The 23,676-nt window shown below is 57.3% G+C and overlaps 1 protein-coding gene across 1 annotated transcript in view; it reads right to left on the bottom strand.

The window, feature by feature from the left end:
• LMX1A (LIM homeobox transcription factor 1, alpha) overlaps positions 1–23,676 on the bottom strand; it is a 117,293-nt gene that overhangs the window by 34,650 nt on the left and 58,967 nt on the right. Inside the window, exon 5 of the mRNA XM_015571295.1 lies at positions 2,536–2,768. Within this exon, the coding sequence (XP_015426781.1) occupies positions 2,536–2,768 (233 nt within the window). The remainder of the gene's footprint in view (positions 1–2,535; positions 2,769–23,676) is intronic.

The following is a 23,676-nucleotide window of genomic DNA, read 5'->3' as shown; positions in this document are numbered from 1 at the left end:
CTTCCACGGAATTACCCCTGAATTCTGGAACCCGGCGGTCAGACTCCATCCTGCCGTTTGCAGGCTGCCAGACTCTGTGAACACCGAGCTGTCCGCTGCCACCCAGCATTCCCTGCCAGGTATGTGTCACCTGTGAATCGGATAAACCCACTTCCTACCTCTTCATCCAAGTCACCAATAAAAATGGTAAAGATGGCCCGGCCGGAGTGGCTCAGTGGTTGAGCCTCGACCTCTGAACCCGGAGGACATGGCTTGATTCGAGGTCAGGGTGTATGCCCGTTGAGGGCTCGAGCCCCAGGAGGGGGTGTGCAGGAGGCAGCCAATCAAGGATTCTCATCACTGATGTTTCTATCCCTCTCCCATCCTCTCTGAAATCAATAAAAAAGTATTTTTTTAATGTTAAAGATGACAGGTCATTTGATCATTCCCTCCACAAGTATTTGTCGAGCACCTACCATAGGAGAGACGCTCAGGACAGGAGTGAGGGGAGAAATTGTGTGTGGACAGGGACAGATCCCCAAATCTAAACTCTTAAGATCAGGTGGACGTCTCCTAGGAGATTTCACTGACTCATTAGGGACTCGCTGCTCATGCTCTCTCCTCCTGCTCACACCCTCTCCTCCTGCTCACACTCTCTCCTCCTGCTCACACCCTCTCCTCCTGTGCCCTCTCCTCCTGCTCACACCCTCTCATCCTGCTCACACCCTCTCCTCCTGTGCCCTCTCCATCTGCTCACACCCTCTCCTCCTGTGCCCTCTCCTCCTGTGCCCTCTCCTCCTGCGCCCTCTCTGCCTGGGCTTCTGGAAGGGCAAAGGAAGGGAGCTGCTCCAGAGCCGTCTGCCGTCAGTGAGTTGGGCTTGGTGCACAGCACGTTTTATAATGCAAGACAGGCAAGACGCATATAATTGACAAAGCGCAGGCAACTGGTAATATATTTGATTTTGTTTGAGACTTTACTGTCACCATTTAAAGCTGCACCAACACTTAGAGATTTAGAGCGGAAAGGCATCTGGGACTCTTCTAGAACCAGCCCCCCGCCCCTGCCAGCGGTGGTTTCCACAGCTGGGTCCTTCTCCTGAGGAGCCCCCTCTGTTAGCCCTGATCTCTAGAAGGACTTCGGACGTCCCCCACGTTGAGTCAGGCTGCTCTCCTTTGCTGTTTACAGTGTAAGCGCTCGGTGGGTTAAGTAGTGGAACACGTGATGTCTAGCTCTGCAGCTGGGAACAAGCTAAGCTAGGCGGCTGCCTTGAGAGAGTGATTGGCTTGTTACTAGTAAGTCCTGCTTACTGAAATTAGAAGAAAAATAGGTCTGAGCCAGCCTTTGGAAGGCAGTTATGTGCTCACTTAGTCCTTACTTTTCTAGCCGAAATACGGTATCTGTAACTCCTTCGTGGCTGTGGTGTGGAGACCTCCCACCCCCACCACTCTGGTCATTCGTGTCCTGCCCGCCCCTGGCCTCAGCACTCGGGTGTGGCTGCTGACTGCGTGAGTGTCCGGAAAGCTCCAGTGTATCCATCGCGGCCATGAGAAGAGGTGTGCAGGGGCGGGCGCGGCTGGACCCGTGGCGGGGAAGGCGCCACGCCTGGGTGCCACTTGCATCCAGCTGTTCTTCCTGTCTTTGCGCCCGGGGGTGGGAGGCAGGAATACACGAACGCCTCCTACTGAGTTTGTAGTTCATTAAAACCTGCAATTGGATAGCTCAGTGATCAAGGCCCACACACCTGTGTGCCAGCTCAGACCCCGGCATCTACTTCCACATGAGAAAGGGTGGTGACCCCTGGGTGTGCACGTCTTCTAAGCCCTTGGGGAATGCAATGTTCTGGGGAGGAGGCCCAAGTGGGAGGCTCAGCAAGGTGCCCAGAGGGAAAGGGAGGTGAGCGGGCCTCCTTCCGCCGAGTGGGGGCCACGGAGCTCGGCTTAGATGAGCAGACAAGGCTGAGCAGAGTTGGCAACAAAGCAGGCGGCACGGCCCCCTCCCAACCCTCCCTGGAAGAGCATCCTGTGCCCACACCAGGCAGGGTTCCTGGTGCCCGGGGGCTCCGTCTTCTGGAATTGGGGCCTGAGCTTTTAAGTTGCATCGGCAGACGTGAAAGGAGCTGGTAGGGCTGGGCATGCCTTCTGTGCGTGGGCCACTCCCAGGGCAAGAACCAGACCCGGACCTGCTGCCCCTCAAGCCGGACCCCCGAGGGTGTGCATGGAGGGGCCGTGAGCCGGGACTGCGGCCTGAGCTGAGCCAGGTGAGTGCAGGCGCCGGAGACAGCCAGCCTGGAGCAGTCACTCCACCAACCGGAGCCTGTGAGCGTGTGAATGAGTGTCTACAGTGGGCACCGTGGAATCGGGGTCATTTGTTACTTGGCACATCGTGGCCATCCTGACTGGACAGAGATCACTCCCAGCTACAGGGCAAGTTCCCGGAAGCACAGAGCTGCCTTCCATGGGCCTGGCCGCCTGGTGGCTGGCCCCCCAGGAAGGCACTGCAGACAGTCACCTGCCCACACTGCCCCAGCTCCCCCGGGGCCCACCGCGGGCACTCACCCGAGTCGGACGCGGCCGGGCTCACCAGGCTGAGCAGCTCCCGCTCCTTCTCGTAGTCGCCTTTGCAGAGCAGCTGGCCCTCCTTCAGCACGAACTCGTCCCCCTTCTGGAGCTGCCGCTCGCACACGCAGCAGCAGAAGCAGCCCAGGTGGTACACGCTCTTCTGGGCCCGCATCACAAACTCGTTGGGTGCGATGGCCTCCAAGCAGCCCCCACATTTGACAGCAAACAGCCTGGGAGCGGGACAAAGGAGGGAGGTCTGTGACAAAGGTCCGCGGGCCCCCGTCTCCCTCACGTCAGCAGCAAAAGGAGCTTGAAGAACGGGCCGAGGAGGCCGGCACGGGAAGGCCTGGAACCCAGACGACACACAGCGGGTTCCCACCACGGCCGCTCCCGTCCTCGTCACGCTGCAGGGTGGTCTGGGAGAGGCGCTCTCCTTCCCAAACGACCTCAGAGCGACCTAATTCTTTGTCAAAGCCTGTGGCATAAGCAAGAGATAATGAACGCGTCCTGGAAATATCTCTAGTTCATTCCTGATGGCATCCATGTCTCTATTTCCAAAACAAAGAGTTTTCTTTTTTAAGCAACTGGAAAAGAAAGCCTCTCTGTCCCTGACGCCCGAGGGTCAAGGGCGTGGAAAGGTCATCGGCTGACGGGAGAGGACACGGCAAGGCGGGTAGAACTGCCCGAGTGAGAACGCACCGCTCCACGCCCCCCCTCTCTTCCCGGAGTGAAGGAAGCCAGGCTGGAGAAGGAGTGGGCCACCTCTGGGACTCCTTGAAGGACAGGGCCGCCTGCAGGCGTGTCCCGCACGGCCCGGGTCAGAAGCGCAGATCTGGGCTACCACACAGCCCTCCCTGCTCGCACCCGGAGCACCTGGCGGCCTCCCTCTTCCTCAAAACTTAAAGGGGTGAGGCTGGTGGACAGCCCCAGGGGCCAGTGTGGCCCCAAACGCAGGCCCAAGGCCAGCAGCCCTCCCCTCCTCCGCTGCCCGTGTGGGGTACTGCTGGGTCTGGGCCTCCGGGCATACCCGTCCCCTGACAAGTCGCCCTGACCCTCCCTGTATGGTGGGCGCTGTGCTTCAGGAGAAGAGCCACCACTTCATCCTGTCGGCCAACCTGAGCCGGCCGGTCAGTCCTTCCCTGGAGCCCCTCCTAGGCCCGCTGTCCCAAGCCCCCCGCTGGCCCCTCTCCGCTGACACTCAGAAGGCAGCAGGTCCAGGCGTCTGCTTCCTTGTTAGCTTCCTTCCACCCTGTGAGTCGGCCCCTCCTCCTCCTCCTGAGGGTCATCCCCACTGCAGTCTTCTCCCCACTGAGCGGGGGGTCAGAGTGGGCTCCCCAGCAGCTGGGGAAGGGGCGGGAATTGCATGGGCTCAAATCCTAGGCCTGGTCAGTGGGGAGTAGAGACGGGGACCAACGTGAGGTCCTGTCTCCCTCCACCAGGTCCCCTCTAGGTGAAAACCAGGTCCCTCTCACCCTCGACTCTTGTCACCCTCCCTCTCCCTGAGCAACTCAAGGAGCAAAGTGCACACAGCCCGTCACGTGTGCCACGTGTGTGCACAGCTGCCAGCGCCACGGAGAACACAGCTGCTGACACACACCTTGCCCTTTTCTTGAAGGCTCAGAGAAAGTCCAGGTCAAAAGTCTAGGTCACAAAACACAGCTGTCTCTCTCCAGTTTCCCAGGGGCCTGCCCTCCTCTGAAAGCTACTGAGGCCTCGCTGGGGCAGAGCCTGGCCCGGCTGTGCCCTGAGAGTGGGCAGGTCTCACCATGGCCTGTTCTTCTGGGCATCAGACAGCTCCTGGCTCCCCCATCACAGATTCTCCCGGGAACGTGGCAGGTCAGCCCTCACCTCACAGGGGAACGGCAGGTGGCAGGTGGGCAGGCACCAGGCAGGACCAGGAGGAACCTGTCCTCGGCTCCACAGAGGCCACGTGGCGGGAGTCTGAGGCGTGGAGGAGGAGGTACCGGACAAGAGGGGCCGAGGGCAGGCCAGCTCGCGGGGCAACGGGAGGCGCGCCCTCGGACAACCGCATCCTTCCCACGGGGCCAGCACGCTGCCACCCTGCAGCCTCCCGCTGTCCCAGGTGCCTGGAGGACGGCAGAGAAGAGGAAGGGGCCGATTTGGGGCCAGGAAGACCTGGCTCCTGTCCACCCTCTACCCAGGGACCTCAGCTCTGACCTTCAATGGACCAGAGTGATATAAAAAACTTAAAGCCTGGGTGGACCCTGCGTCATTCCCGGGGTCCCCTCACTCCACACCTGTTAACCAGAGACACCAATCGGCCAGCACCTCATCTCAGGCCCCCAGACAGTTTCGGCATGACCCACCTTGCCATGCAGTTCTCCAAACAACATCTTCCCAGAACTGTATCATTCACAGCTACGTTTTCACAAATACAGCACAGCGAAGGCCAAAGAGATTGTGTGCAAACACACATGCACACACACCACCACAGCTAAACCCCCTCTCTCCGTATGTATGTATTGGTATGTATAAGTGTGTGTGTGTGTGTGTGTGTGCATCCTTTTGGGGAACATGGAGGAGGAAGGAAGTACCCAGAGTGGGAGAGGGACATGGGTGAGATACAAGCCCGTGGGACTGCGGGAAACACATTTCCAGAAAGAATTGATCCATTGATTGATGGATGGATCGATGATTGATTTCTAGGGAAGATTCCACTTGAAGAAATCTTTAAGCGGTTGCTCCTAGGCATGTCTGAACTCCCCGGGCTGCAAAGTCCTTAATTTGCTCCATTTCACGCTTCATGCCTTTCTTACAGGTTTGGAATCCTGCTCTGTAGCTATGGAGACAAGAACATTTCCAAAGCAGGGATGAAGGCTGGCACCTGGGGGCTCCTCGGGCACCAGTCTAAGGCGATCAAGACAGAAGCAGGGGATTCATCTTTACTGAACATCCCCGTGGTGCCAGGAACCGCGGCATTTCTGCAGCCACGGCCACGCCCACTCCGTGGGGGAAGGGCTGGACGACAACCCCTCTGTAAGCTCAGTCTCCCCAGGATGGGCCTCGGGGGGCCGCTCACAGACTCTTCCTCCCCTTCTCTCCTGCGCCCCATCCGTCTGGCACTGTTTTCTCAGCAGAAATAAGTAGAAAGGCCAGCAGCTGGGGTGTGGTCGCAGCTCGTGCGAGGGTTTCTGGACCGGCCCCGGCTCTGCAGGGCGTCCGGAGATGCTGCTGCCTCTGGGGGTGAACGGCAGGAGTCAGGACCAACCTGACCCCATCGGGCTCTCAGCTCCTGGGCCCCAAAGTACCCTGAGGGGCCCCTGAGAGAGGCATCTCCGCTGTGGATTTAGTTAAGAACAAACAGTTCCCGGGAGACCCTCTCCAGCCCAGCGCCACCGTGAGGAGTCTACGCTACCCCAACACGCTCAGGACCAAGCAGTTCCTGCGGGGACCCCGTCTGCTGGGAGCGTGGGCGGGGGCGGGGGGGGCTGTCCCCAAGGTGCAGGCAGAAATGCAGGCCAGCGGTTTGGGCCAGGAGGAGCCAGGGATGCTCAGCCACAGACACTGAGCCGTGGAGGCAGCACGGAGTCATCCCATCACCTTAGATCCAGGTCCCCGCCCCTCCACCACTTAGCTCTGAGACCGGGGTCTGGTGATGGTGGTGCCAGTTCACTCACCAATAAACTGGGACCAATACAAGAACTCGCCTCACAGAGCCCCAGTCAGGATGAACTAACACATCAAAACCACCTAGCACAGTGCTTGGCACATGTAAGCCCTCATCAAAATGGGAACCATACGATGGTGGCGAAGAGCCTGGGGGAATCGGGATTAGTAAAGGAGATGGAGAGAGAGGGGTTGGGCAGATAGTTCCGGACCAAGGCCATGAGCGGTGCAAGGATGTCGAGGACAGCTTTTCGGTTGCTCTGGCTGTGGACTTGGGGTCCAGGTCCCACCTGCGGCAGTGGCCTCGGGCTAGGCATTTGTCTGGATTTACCCGACCAAGAGTTCCAGCACGCTTCCGTAAAATGCCTTCTTGCTCTATCAACGTAACAACCAAGAGGCTGGCTGACTGAGCCTTCATTTTCTCCTCAGGATCAATACTCCTGACTTTTTCACCATGAATTCCCACGCCTTCCTCCACTCTCCCCCCACCTGCCCCTTGTCCTCTAGATGCAGACACTGGAAACCGCCATGTCATCCCCATCTCTGCCCTCCGGGCTGATGCACAGTGGCCAAGCACAGGACGGCTGCAGAACATGGCAGTCTCGTGAACACCCAGCGCCACCCAGGGCAAGGGCTTGGAGGCCCAGGAGGACTGAGCAGGAATATAAGGGAACCCCCATCTTGACACTCCAGGGTAGGTTTACAAGCTGAGATCTTCATTAACCTGAACCCAGAATTCTGACAACATCAAAGGGGTTCCTCAGAGCCTCCCCGCCATGGGAAATTAAGTGAAAGGATGGAGACCAGTCACACAAATTGCAACGTGAGCAGCTGGTTGTGTCCGGGTTTCACTCCGCCAAACTACACAGAGAGCTGCTGTCTGCCTCGGCAGCAAGCAGCTGCGGGCGGGGCACCTGTCCGCCTGCACGGCCCTACCCCTCCCATCAGGGTCATTTCATTTTTTAATTGATTTTAGAAAGAGAGGAAGGGGGAGGCCTGAGGGGGAGAGACACGTCAATTTGTTGTTCCACTTGTTTGTGCATCATTGATTGATTCCTGTATGTGCCCTGACCAGGGATCGAAACCACAGCCTTGGCCTGTCAGGACGATTCTCTAACCACCTGAGCTCCTGGCCAGGGCCCATCAGGTGTATTTCTAAGTCCTGGGTTTAGGAATGTGGGAGAAAGTCTGCGTGTCCCTCTGCAATGCATGCCCGTTTCCACCCTCTCCACCAGGGGGCAGTACAGAAGCACTCACTAATGCCATGTTGACTTGGTAACTGAGGTCATCCAGGCACCAAGACAGGCATTGGCCATAAGCCAAGACTGTCTGTCGGGTGACTCTGCAGCCGGAGCCTGGGAGACCATGTGGCTGAACTGACGGAGAGTATTCAAAAGTATTGGGAACCAAAAGCATGGCTTGTGGCCTTAGAAGTAGTGACACAAGCAACCTTGTCAGCTGGCTCCAGGTCTCTGTCCTTGAGGCTGAGCCAACACCACCACAATAAGCGCCGGAGCCCGTGGGCCTGGGGCGGTGGGAAAGTCTGCAGGGACAATAGACGTGGCAGGATCTTCTATAGGAGACAGTCTCGAGGCTCTGCGGTGGGGAGAAACCGGGAAACAATAGTGTCTGGCAGAGCCAATGGGAGGCTCCGTGTCCCTGGGGTCCTGGGGAGCAGTGAGGGCCATACAAAGGGATGGGAATGGGGAGTGTGGTGTCTGCACAGCCCAGAGGCACCTCGCTGAGAAGCACAGGGTAGCATGTTGGCTCGGTGTCCATCGCAAAAGGGTGGCTGAGTCCCTCCCTCATTCTCACACAGCGTCTGGTCGAGGTGAGCCAGGCAGAGTGGGGACAGCATGGTTTTCCAGTCTGATAGAACCCGGGTTCACGCCTGGGTTCTTTCCACCTCTGAGACTGTGGGCCAGAGGTCACGCTCCCGAGCCCTGCTGCTCCATCGACGCGTCAGAACGACCTCACGAGATGCCTTGGAGCCTGAGGAGACGGCATGTTTGGATTGTCTGACACTCGCAGAAATCAATGGGACATATCTGCCCACGTCAATATTGGCATGAGATCATTTACTGCAAGACTGAGCCAAAATTAGAACTTCATGCATTTCTCAAGGCTGCGACTCTCATTGTAACGAATTAAACCAGACAAGCCTTTCATACATTACTGGAGGAGCCCAACAGGCACAGTGAGAGGACACGGGCTTGAGGAGACGGCAGGTGCATCTCGTTCAGGCGACCACAGCTCTGGGCTCCCCTCACCCGAGGTCAGCACTGACATTAGCCAACGGGTGGTGGCCAGCACGCCAGCCACTGCCCGACGCCCAGCATCCATTCAGGAAGCCGACAGCACTGCGTATTGAGCCAACCAGAGCCAACAGTTGCTACTTGGCCAGCGCTGACACTATCTGGCAAATATTTGGAAGAGACTCCTTCCCGGATCCTCTCAGGGCTCAGGTGACGCTGCTCACAGGCTGCGGACCTGCGCTGAGACGTCTACCCTCTTATCTTGCTTCCCTGGCCGTCAGGCCCCCACAAGATCACTCAGCCTCTTCCCTCACGTTATAACTGGGAAGAAACCGATGCTGAGAGGGGGCAGGGACCTACCCCCAGACCACAAAGAACAGGAAGGTCACGAGAGAGCCAGGCAGAGCTTGGGGCTCAGTCCATGGTCAAGAAATAAAAGGGTCTAAATATTGGGAACAAGACCTGTGACTTTGAGAATTCGTCTAGTTCCTGACACTGTGCTGTTTGTATCAGTTGATTCTATGAGGAGCTGTTGGGCTGTGACGATATGTTGGGCCCAGCTGGGGATGGAAAGGTGTCCCTGGGCCCCTGGGCTGTAACCCTAACCAGCTGAGTAAGTGGACAGTGTGTGAGACAGTGAGTCGCTCCTGCTCTCTCAGTCCCCTCCCCACCCCACCCCACACCCCACTCCACCGCTGCCTTCGTTTTTGCCGAAACCTGGAAGGCTGTCGAGGAGTCAGGCTGCAGAGCAAACGACTGCAGTGAGAGCGTGGATTCCACAGCCCAGGCCGGGGTGGCACGGCGTAGATCATAGGCTTTCCATAGTGTCACGCAGACATGCAAACATGGCAAGAAACATAAGGCAGGCGCACGGAAAATATATGTTTCCTTTTTAGGGAGTTAAAGGTTTGGTTTCCTTTGAAAATGTCAGTATTCCTTTCCCTTCATCCTCATTAGCCCCCTGGGACCCTCGTAAGCATACCCAGCACACACAGAGCCAGGGATGAGGTATTTTTAGCTGATATTCTGGGCACAGATTCCTATTGTTTCACGATTTTTGGCTTGGCTGGATGGCACGTGGCCAATACAATGTATACTCTTACAAAGAATGCATGTTCCTGGCTGCGTGTGTGTGTGTGTGTGTGTGTGTGTGTGTGTGTGTGTGTGACAACAGTGGGCGGACAGGGCTTTATTGATGATGTTTTGACGGGAAGGATTCTGAGAGCCCAGCAGGGGGCAACACCGAGCTCTCCGTGAATCCTGATTGCTTTTGTTGCCACCGCTCCTCATTTTTACCATTGTGCTCTTCAGGGCGAAAACGCCATATTGTCACAGCCCAAGAGCTCCTCATAGAATCAACTGACAGCACAGTGTCAGGAACTAGACGAATTCTCAAAGCCACGGGCCTTGTTCCCAATCTGCTGGTGTGCCAGTGGCCCGTCCACGATCATGCTCAAAACCCTGGGAGTTGCTGTCATTCTCCCTTCTCCTCACATAGGAGTTGGGCAAAGTAGGTTAATAGTCATAATAAATAACACAATAACTAGTTATTAATACTGACAACTGTAAACCTAATTTGCCCACGACTGTATATACAGGATGTCCCCCCAAAATGTATACACACTGTAACAGCTGACAGCTCAATTTTGAAAATGAAGTGTATTTTGATATACACTGCCTTCATAATTATTCAAAGTGTGTGTGCACATTTTCTGGGACATCCTATACATAACACCTGTTCGTAAGGATCACCCTGTCTTCTAGGGGTGACGAGAAAAGACAATCACAGACAGACAATCCGAGTAAAGATCTCCTGCCACCGTGGCAGCAAAGCCACAGGGAGCGGCCACGTGGGACCTGCCCTTCCACGTACAGGGGGCCAATCTCTCTGGATGATCTCCATCTCCAGAATGTCTTTAGTTCAAAGATCTCAAAGCCCGTGGGACGCCATAAAACATCTCAGCTCTGAATTGGGGGCAGGCAGGGCAGACTCTGTTATCTGAATCTATTAGCTTCATCACACAGGCATTCTGCACAATCCCAAAATCCAGCCCAAAAGGGCCAGGTGTCCTGCCCTGCCCACACAGCCTCTCCCGGGAGATGTGTCCCCTTCCATCTGGCTAGACTCCGGGTGTCCTGAGAGCTCAGAAAGGTTCCGGCTCTTGTTCTCTTTACTTTTCCCCTTCATTTTTTTACTCTCTTTATCCTTCAACTCTCTCCTCACCCATTAAAAACTGGAAGACACCACACCCATTAGGATGGCTACTATAAAAAGAAACTCTGACGAGGATACAGAGAAATGAGAACCTATGTGCACTATTGGCTGCAAAATGGTGCTGCTGATACAGAAAATGGTACCCCAGGTCCTCAAAAAATTAAAAATAGAATCACCCATATGATCCAGCAGTTCTACTTCCAGGGAAATACCCAAAATAATTGAAAGCAGGGGTTCAAAGAGATGTTTGTACATGCGTGTTCACAGCAGCACTGTTACAACAGCCAAAGGGGGAAAGCCACAGGTGAATGATAAACCAAATGAGGGAGATACCACAGAAACGTATTGTAATGGAATATTATTCAGCCTTAAAAAGGAAGGAAATTCTGACACATTTGCAACATAATGAGAACATTATCTTAAATGAACTAAACCAGTCACAAAACGACAAGCACTGTATGATTCCACTTACAGGACTAGAGGCCTGGTGCACGAGATTTTTGAACTCGGGGAGGGGGGTCCCTCAGCCCGGCCTGGGCCCTCTTGTGGTCTAGGAGCCCTTGGGGGATGTCCAACTGACAGCTTAGGCCCCCTTCTTGTGTGAAGAGGGCCTAAGCCAGCAGTCGGCCATCCTTAGCGCTGCCGCAGAGGTGGGAGAGGTTCCCGCCACTGCCTCTGAGCTCGTCAGCCATGAGCCAGGCTTCGGGCTGAGCGGCACTCCCCCTATGGGAGCGCACTGACCACCAGGGGGCAGCTCCTGCATTGAGCACCTGCCCCTGTGGTCAGTGCACGTCATAGTGACCAGTCATTCTGCCGTTCAGTCGATTTGCATATGAACCTTTTATTATGTAGGATAATTTGAGTAGTGAAGTACATAGAGACAGAAAGTAGGATGGTGGGTGCCAGGGTTTGAGGGAGATGGGAATGGGGAGTTACTGTTTAATGGGTGTGGAGTTTCAGTTTTGCAAGATGAAGAGTTCTGGAGACAGATGGTGGTGATCATAGCACAACAATGTGAATGTACTTAATGCCACTGAACTGTACAGTTAAACATGGTTGAGATGATAAACTTTGTGTTATAAATTTTATGGTAAACATTACCATAACTTTTAAAAATTAAAAAAATATATATTTTTAACTAGAGAACTCTACCTCCTATAACCAAAAATCTCATTGACTGTGTTCCCAGCTGGAAAATCTCACCTGCCCAGACTCCCTTGCAGCTAAGAGTGTCCATATAAAGCAGGACAGGGGACCCAGGGCGATGAGGGGGTGGGGAGCAAGATGTTTTTGAAAAACTATCATTCTCTTTATGAGATGAGAAAGGCTCAGCTGGTGTATACATTTCACCATCTCTCTTCACCTTTTCCCTTATTTCTGTGCCTGGGATTAAAATATAACACCTGGGGTTGAATCAGCCATCTTGGCACTCAGTGAATAAAAGCCACCTATTAAGGATACAGAGCAAGAGGAGAGAATCCTGGGTCCTTGAAAGCTTCCTAAGCAGTTGCACCATCCTTGGACTTCCTACTGCTTGACTCCCTTTCAGTGAGAAAAATAAAACCTCCTGTTCATTAACCCACTGTAGTCAGGGTGTAGGTATATGAAGCCAACTGGTATCAGAAGGACTTGTCCTTTCCATTCAAGGTCTAGTGGGCCCTGAGCTCCTCTCCAGGGAACTCCTCCGTGTAGGCACTAGCCTTCATCACTTCAAGTTCACTCCAAAGCTACATCTTATGTTTCTGTAAACATCGTTACATTTATATATTTCTCCCAAGTTGGGGGGAAAATATCCTTCTCTTGACCTTACCTCCGTATTGATTTGAGAGCCTTTGTAGAAAATTTCAAGAACAAATTATATGTATTTTCTATCTCCAGCTCCGCTGCTTACACTCTCTTTTAAGGCCAATCGCATTAGGCACTTGTCTTACTCTTTCTAACAAAACTTCCTTGCAAAGGCCACTAATGATGTCCACTCATGATGACCTGGCATTGCGGTCACTTGGCTTCAGGACCCCTTGCTCTCCTAGCTCACCAGTCACCTCGGTACCCTTGCTAGTCCCTCTCATTTCCTTCAACTTGAAATGTCTCACCCTCTTTTCTATCTAAAATCATTGTCCTTGGTGATTTATCCAGTCTCAATACTTTAAATTACTTTCAATGGCTTTGAAATGTCCCTCTCCACCCCAGAGCTCTCTCCTAAATCCAACTGTATTAACCCACCTAGTCAATATTGTCATTTGGGCTTCTAATCGAAATCCCCAACTTAACACCAAAGCAGAATTCCTGACCTCATCCCACCCACCTCACACCCCAACTCTAACCACTCCAACCACAGCCGCCACTCCTCTGTTGATGAAAAGCACTTACAACTTTCCTGTCACTGGAGACAAACATTTCAGAATCATTCCTGAGTCCTGCCCACAATCCCCCGAAAACTGTCCACCAGCCATTTCTTCTCCATCTTCAAGGGATAACCAGAACCTAACCACTCACCACCTCTGCCTGCTTTCATCGCACCTGCCCGGACCCTCAGCAGCTTCCCACTGCACCACCTGCTCCTCCTGCCTCCTGACCTGTTCACAGCCACCCAGAAGCCAGAGGAGCCCACTGAGAACTCAACTGAATCACGTCACTCACTATCACCCACCTCACAATGAGACAAAGAGAGGCATAGGAAGGTTTAAGTAACTTGTTCAGCTTGACACAGCTAGTAACCGGAGACGCCAGGATTCAAATCCTGTCTGCTAAGGCCCAAACCCACCAAAGCTCCATCACATCACCGCCTGACTTAGCGGGAGCGCCATTCTAACAAAGCTGTAACGCACTGCTTTGCACCTGAAAGGCTCTGTGTGGCCACTGGCAACACTCTCACTGTTATCACCTTAAACTCCTGATCAGGCAGAACTGGCTGAGAGAGGTGATCAATCACACCCAAGCATTCTACCCAGAAAGGAAAGACCCAGAGGCTGCCCCCAGCTTCCTGAATATCAGCCGACTGAGACCCCTGACAAGGCCGGGTCTAGCCCAGGAGAGCACTGGCCTTGGGATTTGTGTGGAAGGAAACAGCACTGGGTCGAGGTGGCAAAGCCAGCAGGGATGGTGGCAGGTGTGCAGTGCCGGCCAGCAGGACGACCGCTCTCAGGTGCAAGCCTGGGGTAGAGTTTCCGTCTTGGTGCCTCTCACATGCTCTGCGCCTTCCCCGTCGAGCTCCATCCAGGGGCCTGGAGGGCAGGGCCAGACAGGAGGAGCGAAAGCACTGCAAAGATCTCTGTGAAACAGGATTCCCGGCTGGAAATCACAGCCACAAGTTATGTGTGAGACGTGAGTGGACACCACCCCGGTGACCCCCTGGGCGTTGCGGTCCCGTAGAACTTTCTGTGATGACACAGACATCCATCCTCAGTCGTGCTGTCCAACATGGCACCCATGAGCCAATGCGCCTGGAGACAGAGTATTAAGATGCTTGAAGGTGAGGCAAGAGCAGGAGAGTGAAGACCTGGTCTTAGGGATGGACTCACCCTGTCCTAGGACCTGGCCCGGCTACCGTCCTCTCACCTCCCCAATCCTCCCCAGCCTTCAGAGGCAGCTGAGCCCCGCACCCTCCCTGTAAGGGTGTCTCCCCATTAGCTGTCTGTGGCTCGTGTGGGCTCACTGTTGACAAGGGCTTAGAAACTCAAAGACGGGAAGCTTCCAGTTGGTGTGACCAAGGGAACGAAGCCCTAAACAAGAATCTTAACTAATAACTGGAATCTGGGCAGAGTGAGTGACGGGGCAGACGTGCCACACGGAGACTCCAGAGCGAGTCAGGGTGTCCGACAAGAAGCCCACGGCGAGATCGGCAGGTGGGAAGGCGACCAGCCTGCCTGCTACCTGCCGACCCAGAGGAGCGTCGGAGATAACGCAGGAATGTGGGCCTCCTGCCAGATGCGAGCTTGTTCTGAACACGATGGAGGAGGGTTGCTGAGCTGGCTCTGACCTCTTCTGTAGGAAATGGCGGACACATCATTGAACTGAGGCATGAGGTGCGGCCAGCACACGGAGTAGGTGCGGAAGGAGCCCCCACTCCCAGATCCACTCCTCCCCTCCAGCACCCCAGTGACCATGGCCTTCAGACAGTGCGGGGCCACCCCAGCAGACACTGTTGTCACCTCCCGGAGACCCTGTTCTTGCTAAGAGAGCCCTGACTTGGCTGGGCAGTAGTGCCCCATCCCAGGACAAGTCATAATTCATCTCAGCCGAGTGACCCATCTCTTTCCCCTTTGCCAGTGCCCAGCCCCGGGGTGGGCACATGGCCCAGTTATGGGGAGGACTTCTGAGAAAGAGGAAACTCTATGAGTCAGAAGCAAACGTCGAAGAAGTCATAGCCCAGCTCTGCACCTCAGGCCGCCCCGCCGCAGAGCACGTCCTGGAGGGTGGGAGCCACCCGCAGGCACGCGGGCCAGCAGGGAGGGCGGGGGTCAGGACAGAGGCTGGATCTCTGAGGACCCGGTTAAAGTGCCAAACCAACAGTGACCCCCGCTCCAATGGCTGTGGGCCAAAGGGCCAGTACCTACAAGCCTCAGCTCTCACCTGGGCTCTGGTTGCAGGCCCGCCTCCGTGTCCTAAGCAGCGGCCATCACAGCATGTGGCTCCCATGGGACAGCCCTCAGGTGGGACCACCTACACCACCAGCCCCGGGGCTGGCAGCGGCTCAACCTGAGAGGCAAGGGCCCCTGAGGCCACACAGGCTGCTGAGCCCCACCCTGAGGGACGAGACCGAGCTCTCCCTGCTGCTGGGCAGGCAGAAGCACCTGGAAGGCGGTGGACATGCCGAGCAGAGGGCGGGCTCGGGCCTGGCTGGCCCACGAAGACCATGGCGTGGAAGGCCCGCCCCCCAGCGAGGCCCCGGGCGTGACCAGCAGTGCTTCCCCAGACCCTGGCTGCCTAGCATGCCGTCCGGACGCAAAAGCAAATCCCACCCCGTGTGAAAGCTAATCGCAAACATTTGCTGCTGTGGAGAGCTCCATTTTTCAGAGCCCGCAGCGACCTGGTTACGCCGGTGGCTGAAGCACCAACCAGCTCCCTTCGCTCGTGGAAAACAGCAGGGCCAACGATAGGTGCCACGAACTGTGCAAGGGCCCGCATGCCCTCCTCCCACCCGTCATCCCGCCTGTCCCCACGTCCACTGGCCCAAACCAATGCACACCCCGGGTCTGAGAGCATGCACGCCTCCGTCGACACAGACCAAATTGGGACGAGCTGGGGGAGGGTGCGGATGGGCTGGGAGCTGCTGGCCACGTTCCATGGTCCGGTGCTGAAGTAAGAGGCACAGAGAAACCCAAAGGCCCCGGGAGGCCCGGAGCAGCCAGGCCGGGTCCGGATGGGGTCTCGGAGCGATGGTTATTGATGGTGTGGTTTAGGAAGAGGCCAGGGAGGGTAAACCGGGGGCTGACAAGGCCCTGGGCTCGCAGCACTGCCTGGGGAGGTCCCCAAGCAGCAGGAGGGGCTGGGAAGGAGGTGGGACTTAGATCTTCGTGGACATTCTTCTACGGGCCACAGACAGGCATTTGTCAGCACAGCGCTGGCGGCATGAGGAGGAAACAGGCTTTCCGTGGCCCAGCCCTGCATCGCACCCACATCCCCGGGTCCCCCGGGCAGCATTCCGCGGTTTGGATCTGCACCAGCCCAGCTGGAGGCGGTAAGGCCCCGCGGGCGGCGGCGGCGAGGCCCTTAGCTATGAGGACTGGGCTCCTGCACTGCCCGGGGGCAGGTCCTCCTGCTGCCACTCCGGCTCAGGAGGAGGGCTGGGTGAGGCCATCGCCGTCCAGCAGCGACGTGCCACTTCTGGGGACTCGCCCAGACCCTTGCAAAGGGAAGCAGCGTGGGTGGTCTAAAGAGTGCAGCCTGCGTGGCCAGCTTCACAGGGAACCCAACACCACCCAGCGGGCACCTCCTAACAGCCAGTCATGAGCCCAGGCAGGTCCGCACACAAAGCCCGTTCTTCCAACAGATGCCACACGGAACCACCGCGAAGGGAGAAACGTGCCCAGAAAGTCAGGGCCCCCGCTGGTTAGGGCCCTGTTACAATGGACGCCCCTCCCCAGCTCACCCTGCAGCACACAGTTAAATGACAGCTTGTCTGTAATACACAAGTGTTGTTACCCGCACGCACCCTGAGTCGCTTGTGCGAGGACACCAGACGGCCCTACCGCGGGCTCTCAGAGGTCCAGCACGGGCGTGAGGAGAGCCGAGCGGCAGCAGGAGTGGGTGAGGCTGCATGGCGAGGGCGCCAGGGGACGGCACACGGGACGGCAGGGAGATGCCGCAGGGCAGCGCCCAAGGAAGGCGAGACACAGGCTGGCATCGTCACGCTCGCCGAACCCTTGTGCCCGAGGCACTGCTCCGGATGTTAGATGGGTTGTGGGCTCCTCATCACCACCCTGAGTCAGACACAGTCAGCACTCCACGTCCCAGGTTGGGGGAGCTGGAGAGGTCCCGCCCAGGAGCCTCATCCTAGCTCGCCTGTGCATGTCGGCCACGGGTCCCGGGAGCACACACCTGCTGGGGCTGGAGTGCCCTTCTCCCCCAGAGCTCAGGCCAGTGTCACCCCTCCGTCCCCTCCGTCCCCTCCGTCCCCACGTCAGGACCTCTGTACACACACGCCTCTACACTTGCAGCGATGTGAGCTCGGAGTCCGCGACACGTCCACGTGCGTTCACGTCACTGATTTATGAATATGGGCTTCTACCTGCCCCTCACTGCATTGTCCCCAGGGGAACATTCACTCGTCGTATGCCCGGCACACAGCGCACAGCACTGGCCCAGAGCGCGCGCTGATACTGCCGGTCAGACTGAATTAAGCTGGAATGACTTGAACTAATTTGGAGTGCAGGTTGGGGCGTAGATGTCAGGGCTGGCCGCCGATTCTAAAAAGCGAGGCATGACCCACCTGCCCTGCGCCAGACTCCAGGGGTGAGTCCTGCCTGCGGACATCAGAGGAGGCAGCTGGCCGAGATGCCGCCACCCCCGGGGAGCGCCGTGGACCGTCTCCAGCCACAGCCTCAGGGCTGCTAAGTTCCCTGAAACTTTATGGCCCTGTTGCCATGGAGGTCACGGATGTAACGCACCGTGGAGGCGAGAGCTGCAAACGCCTGGAGGCGAGACTCTGGTGGGAACCCATTCAGGAGCGAGTTACTTAATCCCTCTGAGCCTCCGTTTCCCCACGTGTAACATGGAGATGACGACACTTGTTTCATGATGTCGTGGGGGGAAGTGAGTACAGCAGCAGACGGAGAGGAGAGCGACGGAGCACAGCAGGCCCTCAGTAGTCGATAACAGTTCCCATTTCCTGACCTGTTTTTAGGGCGATCGGTTCTAGTGTGAGTCCATCTAGCCAGAGTGAGGGGTTTCCTTGGTCTCGTTTTGACTTTTAATTGAAATGCACTAGACCAGAATTTGTAGGAACTCTGGGCCTAACAGTGGATGAAACCCTACGGTTTCGAATAAGTGAGCTCTCATTGACCAAGCCAGCCCGACTGCTGACTGAAATGGCCCCTGAAGGGCCAGAGGGCAGCTCCTCCCTGCCTCGCAGCTGACCAGGGTGGGCCTCCGCAGGTGCATAGCCCCGTGGCCCTGCCTCCAGCCGCTCTGCTGCCTGATGCACAAACGGCAATGATCGGTCAGCAAGTGTGACACCTCCCAACAAGCAGAAGCCTGGGCTCAGGAGCATGGGTGAGAAACACCCCAGGGAAGCTGCCCGAGGACACACTCACCCCTCAGTGACACACTGAGACCTAAGGACACTTTCCTGCCTCTCCCCACCCCGCCCCTCGCCCCAGGCCAGCTCTGTTCTGTAACCAGCAGGAAGGGGCTGTGCTCCTGGATGGGCTGGGGGTGGGGGTGGGGGGACCCTGAGCAGCTGTGCTCCTGCCCCTCTGGTCAAGCATTCCTGGTGCCGTGCACGCACGCGTGTGTGCATGTATGCATGTGTGCATGTGTGTGCGTGTGTGCATGTGTGTGCATGTGTTTGTGTGTGTGTGTCTTCCGCCCCATGAGTTTGAACACCAGCCAACTCCGAGAACAAGAGCAGACTGGGCTAGGCAAGGAGATAACCACAACTGTGTTGGGACCGATGCTGAGGTTTCACAAAGGCAGGGGAGCGTGAGTGATGGGACTAGCACAGCGAGGCTGGAGGGGGAAGGGCCGGGAGGGGGGGAATGAGGAAAACCGGAATGACTCGCCCTAGAGCCAGACATCCACACAGCCCCAAGAATGCGTGCTCGGTCCTCTCCCAACAGGCACTCTGGCCACGCGTCCCGGAAACCCTCTCTACCCCTCGTGCCCATTAGGAGGTCCTGGAAGCGGCGCGAGCCCCTCCCTTTCTGACAAGAGCCTGCTGTGACTTCAAAGTTGGGCCCTTGCCGATGAAGAGCTCTTTAATCATAAAAATATTCCAGCCAGACAGCCAGCCCCAGAGAGCGGCCCTCGCCTTGCCCTGCAGCCTCTGGCATCGCCCAGCCCCCCGTGCAGCCGCCCACGGGTCCCAGGAGGACCTCGCACATGCGACCGATGATGACCTACAAGCGTGAGCAGCCAGGGGCCCCGCAAGCTCATGCCTAACCCAGGGTGGGCGCAGGACCCAGAGCGCGGGTTAGGATCACCCTGTCCTGACTTGGCCACGAAAACCATCTCCGACAACGTTACTCTACACCACGAGGTATTTGCAAAGAGCGGCTACTTGTTTAAAGAGTGACCGAAGGCATCTCCCGGGCTGGAAAAGCTCTTCAGCTCCTCATAGGGGGCGGGGACACCCTGAGGCGCTGGGAGGAGGGCCGTGCTTCTGGCTCCCCACACGAGGCCCTTCACGGGGCGCACGGACCTGCACACCTGCGAGTGCTCTTCCATCATCCCTGCCGGTCACTCCAACTTCCAGGGAGAACCAGGCGCCGGGCAGTGAGGAGGCACAGAGGCAGGGGAGGGCCTGGCTGAGGGGCACTGAGCCTCCCAGGCCAGACCCTGCGTGTCAGTGACCATCAGCAATGTGGGCAGCGTCTGAATGCATGAGAAGCTGGAAGCAGGGAGCAGGAAGGGCTAGCTCTGGGGGCTTCGGTCTGAGTGTTCGGGATGGGAAAGGTGATGCCCGAAGAGGGGTCCACATGGGCCCATAGGGAGCGGCAAGCGGGGAAGCGTGGCCAGCTGGCGGGGCTGGTGGATGGCGACGGCAGAGCAGGCCAGAGTGGAGGGCCCTGGAGACAGGAGGGGCTAGGGTCAGAAAGGCTCTGTGGGTGGCATGTCTCCGCGATGAAGTTGTCTTGGCATCTGCCCACCTCTCCACCCTCAGCCAGGCTCACTCCCGGAGCACCAGCTTCGAGAGGCCCTCTCTGCCAAGCCCTCCACCCGGAAGGGGCATTCCCGGGCCAGGCCAGCATCTTGGACGCTGTTGGGGCGCCGCAGACAGGCTCTGCAGCCCCAGGTGGCATCGCTCACTGTGTCTTCCTCCTCAAACTCCCTCTCACGAGGGGGATGCGTGTTCCTCTCCGAGTGGATGGGTCCCGGGCTGCCCCTGCTCCACGGAAAGCCTGGCCACCAGGCACACCCAGCCTCCTCTTGCCACAGCCTCTCTGGCCTCAGGCCCTGGAATCCTTGCTCTAGCCGTGCCGCCGGCAGCCCCATCCTCCACCCCCGGGCACGGCAGCACTTGGAATGCTTCCTGCCAGCGTGGCAGAGGAAGGGGCATGTGGGTGAGCATGCAGCCCTTCCGACTGGCTGGGGTCAATGAGGAACTAAAGTGGGGTTCCTCCAGGGGCCTACGAACCCCAGCGAGTATACGACCCGTCCGTCAGTGCCCAGTGAATTTCTGGGAATAACTAGTAGCTAACGACGTCAGTTACCTACACTAGTCACATCCATGGGCTGGACACGCACTCGCTGACACAGCCCTTACCCCGGAGATACAAGCTGTGTCCACACTGCAGGCGGGTAAACAGAGGCACAAGAGGCAGAGTGACATGCCAAGGTCATGAGCTCAGCGGTGGGCAGCTTCACCCGGCCCCCGACTCCGAGCTGTTCCAGTGCCAGCTGTACTGCCCCAGCTCCCGCCACGTTCCCCCCCCCCTCACCCCGGCCACCACCTGCGGCCTCTGACACGTGGCTGTGGCTTACTCAGGTTTGTGCCCGGGGACCCAGGCGTGCCCCTGGCACCAGGGGACCCTTGCAGCTACTCCGAGAAAGAATGAAGGGTGCTGGGCTCTCGCTTCAGCAGCTTCCTCTTCTTCAGCATAACCTCGTCCCTTCCTCCTGGCACCTCCAGACGCCAAGTCCTTCATCAAACACTGGTTGTCGCTGCCACGGGTGTTTTTCGCTCTGCCTGCCGCTGCGCCCAGTGTCTCCTCTGTTGCTCCTGCCTCCCCTCCACCTGACCTCCCAACCTCACGGCCCCATGAGCCCAGGCGCCCACTCCACCCGCTTTAGGACCAGCTCCCGGCGTGGCTGGCGGTGGGCAGGAGGGCGGGACGGGACGAGGTTCACGCGCAGGCCCTCGGGACAGCACATCGGAAGTCTGGTCTGGGCAGAGGCCAACAGGGTGGCATCGGCGTCACCCCCGCATCGGCACTGAGGGCAGCAGCCGGGCCGAGGGTGGGCCTTGCTCTGGGTGGCCACAGGGACGCACAGCCCCGGAGGACACAGCAAGGAGCCACCGAATCTGAGGGCCCCTGTGGGCACTCAGTGACTCCCACAGCAGACTCAGAGCTGCTCTCTCTGAATACAAACTCACCAACCGTGTCCAGTGGCTCCAGGACTGAGGGACACCAGCCTACAGCCCATCCAGCGGCCCCACGTGCCCAGCTCAGCGCCCCTGCCCAACACTGCAGCCACAGCCGTCCTCCCCCGGAACCTGAGGGAGCGTCTGTGAGTTTAACTCCACGTCCGTACGGCCGTCCCGATGCCCGGCTCCTCTGCTCTCTCGGTGCAGGGAGCTCGGCTGCTGCATGCCTCTGTTTCCCCTTTGGGGAACTGGGTCAGTGCCGCTGTGCATCCGTCGAACGTGTGTATTGAACGCCCTCCGGAAGTGGCACAGGGAAAATTTATCCTACCAACAGCGTCTCCGCAATAATAAAAATAATTTGTGCTATTAGTTCCAACAAATGACCGCAGTTTGGTCTGTGCAGCAGCCTCACTGCACAACAATAAACATATCAACTGCCCCTGAGACTCTCCGTGCAGACCTGGGCGGGAGGGGGGCGCGAGCAGGCCGTTCAATGACCCTTCCATCCGCGGTCCCCTCTCCCCGGGGCGGGCAAGTGCTCGTTTCACTGCCTGGCAACCAGGCGGGGACTAAGCTTGCTAAAATATGAGTGTGTTTTTGGCTGGAGTACCAGAGAGCCCGCAGCCCTATGGAGAGAGAAAAATTGAACACACCAGGCCGTGGCTCCAGAAAGGGGGAGAATCAGGCTTCCCGCGGGGCAGGCTGGGCCGCGGCATTCTTCGGATAATGCTGAACAAACCCCAAACAAAGGCGGCCAACCTAGCGGCGTGTTCGCAAAGTGTGTTCTCAGCAGATTCGGGCTCACCGGCCCCGAGCAGCTCTGCGGCCCGGGTCCCACCCTAAGTGTCCCGTTTTTCCGCGCTGCTCCCCTTGTCTGAATTCCTACAGGTCCTGCCAATCAGAATTCCTCACCTCAGGCTCAGGGGGCCTGGCAACCGGGCAAGCGCTGGTGCTTTTAAACCTGGTCCCCCCTCCCCCCCCCCCCACCCCCCGCCAGACCTCAGGGAACTTGCAGCTGAAGTTAAAGATGAGGGTGTGGGGCTCTGGATCTCCTCCGTGCCACCTTGACGACACCCCTCATATTTCCTCTGCCCTGCCCTAGACTGCTCACCAAGAGCCTGGAAGTTCGACCTTGAGGTCCTCATTGTTTTAAAACCACGGTCACTGTTAGTGCTGCCAGTATTTGTGCATCTGCTAGAAAGCCGGCTCGGTGGCCGGGCAGGGGTGCCCCGGGCTTCAGTCTGCCTTTCGATGGCAGGAGGTATAGGGTCTGACAGAAACGGCCGAAGGTATGGGAGCAGGCTTTGCTGCCCAAGACCAAACACGAACCTTCTTGCACGCGCTTCGTTATCACTAAACGCAGCTTCCACACTGCACACTCCTGCGGTGGCCCCTTATTCCTCACCAAGCCCCAGACAACCTGCAGACCGGTGGGCTCTTCTATCACGTAGTGGAGAGTGGGCCTGGAGGTCTGGGGACCAGACTGGGGCCTGTATGCAGACACCATCTGCAAAGGCACTGAGACCAATGCTTTTCCGGCAGCAGGAGGCGCCTCTCCACTCCGGGCTATGAGAGCAGACCCGATGGCCGGAGCCCTGCACCCCTGGCGACTTCTGTGACCTGAGGGACGAGGCTCTGTCAGGGACCTTTCCCGCCCATGAGACTCTCAGGGCCCTCAGGGGTGAAGGTGCCGTGAGAAAGAAGATGTAGAGGTGCAAGTTACTCAGTTTTCTGAAAAAATCCCCAAGCCTCTCTCGTTCTTACAGATTCGTGAGTGCGGCTGCCCAGAGCCTGGTCTTCACCGAGAGAAGGCACACCCAGCCCCGAACCACAGACCAGGGCTTGGTGCTACAAGCTGACTGTTCGTGGACGCAGGTCTGACAGATCTGAGCATGGAGGCCAGGAACGATGTGGCCCCAGAGCTTGACAATGGCGTCCAGGTCCCCCCGCAGGGGACAGAAGAGACCGGGATGGCTGGAGGTGAGAACGTGGGGACTCCCGCGCTGACATCAGACAGAGAGAAAGCAGGCTTTAGGAATGACAATGGCACCGTGTGTGGTGGGTGGGCGTGCCCTTGGCCACATGCACCCACAGGAGCCATGTCCACCACATATGTGAAGCTCATGGCCTAGAATACTGCCTAACCCAGGGATTTCCAATCTTTTCCATCTCACGGCACATAAACTAATTGAACTTCTGCAGCGCACCAAAAAACAGGTTTTAGCCCATCTGACAAAAAAAAATAGGTCTAATTTTAATTCCTTCACACTGGATAGTTGTTGTTGTGTTGGCTG

Source organism: Myotis davidii, unplaced genomic scaffold, assembly GCF_000327345.1.
Source record: "Myotis davidii unplaced genomic scaffold, ASM32734v1 scaffold668, whole genome shotgun sequence".
NCBI lineage: Eukaryota > Metazoa > Chordata > Mammalia > Chiroptera > Vespertilionidae > Myotis > Myotis davidii.
The sequence above is the reverse complement of the archived record's forward strand: the minus strand, read 5'-3'. Positions and strand labels throughout refer to the sequence as shown.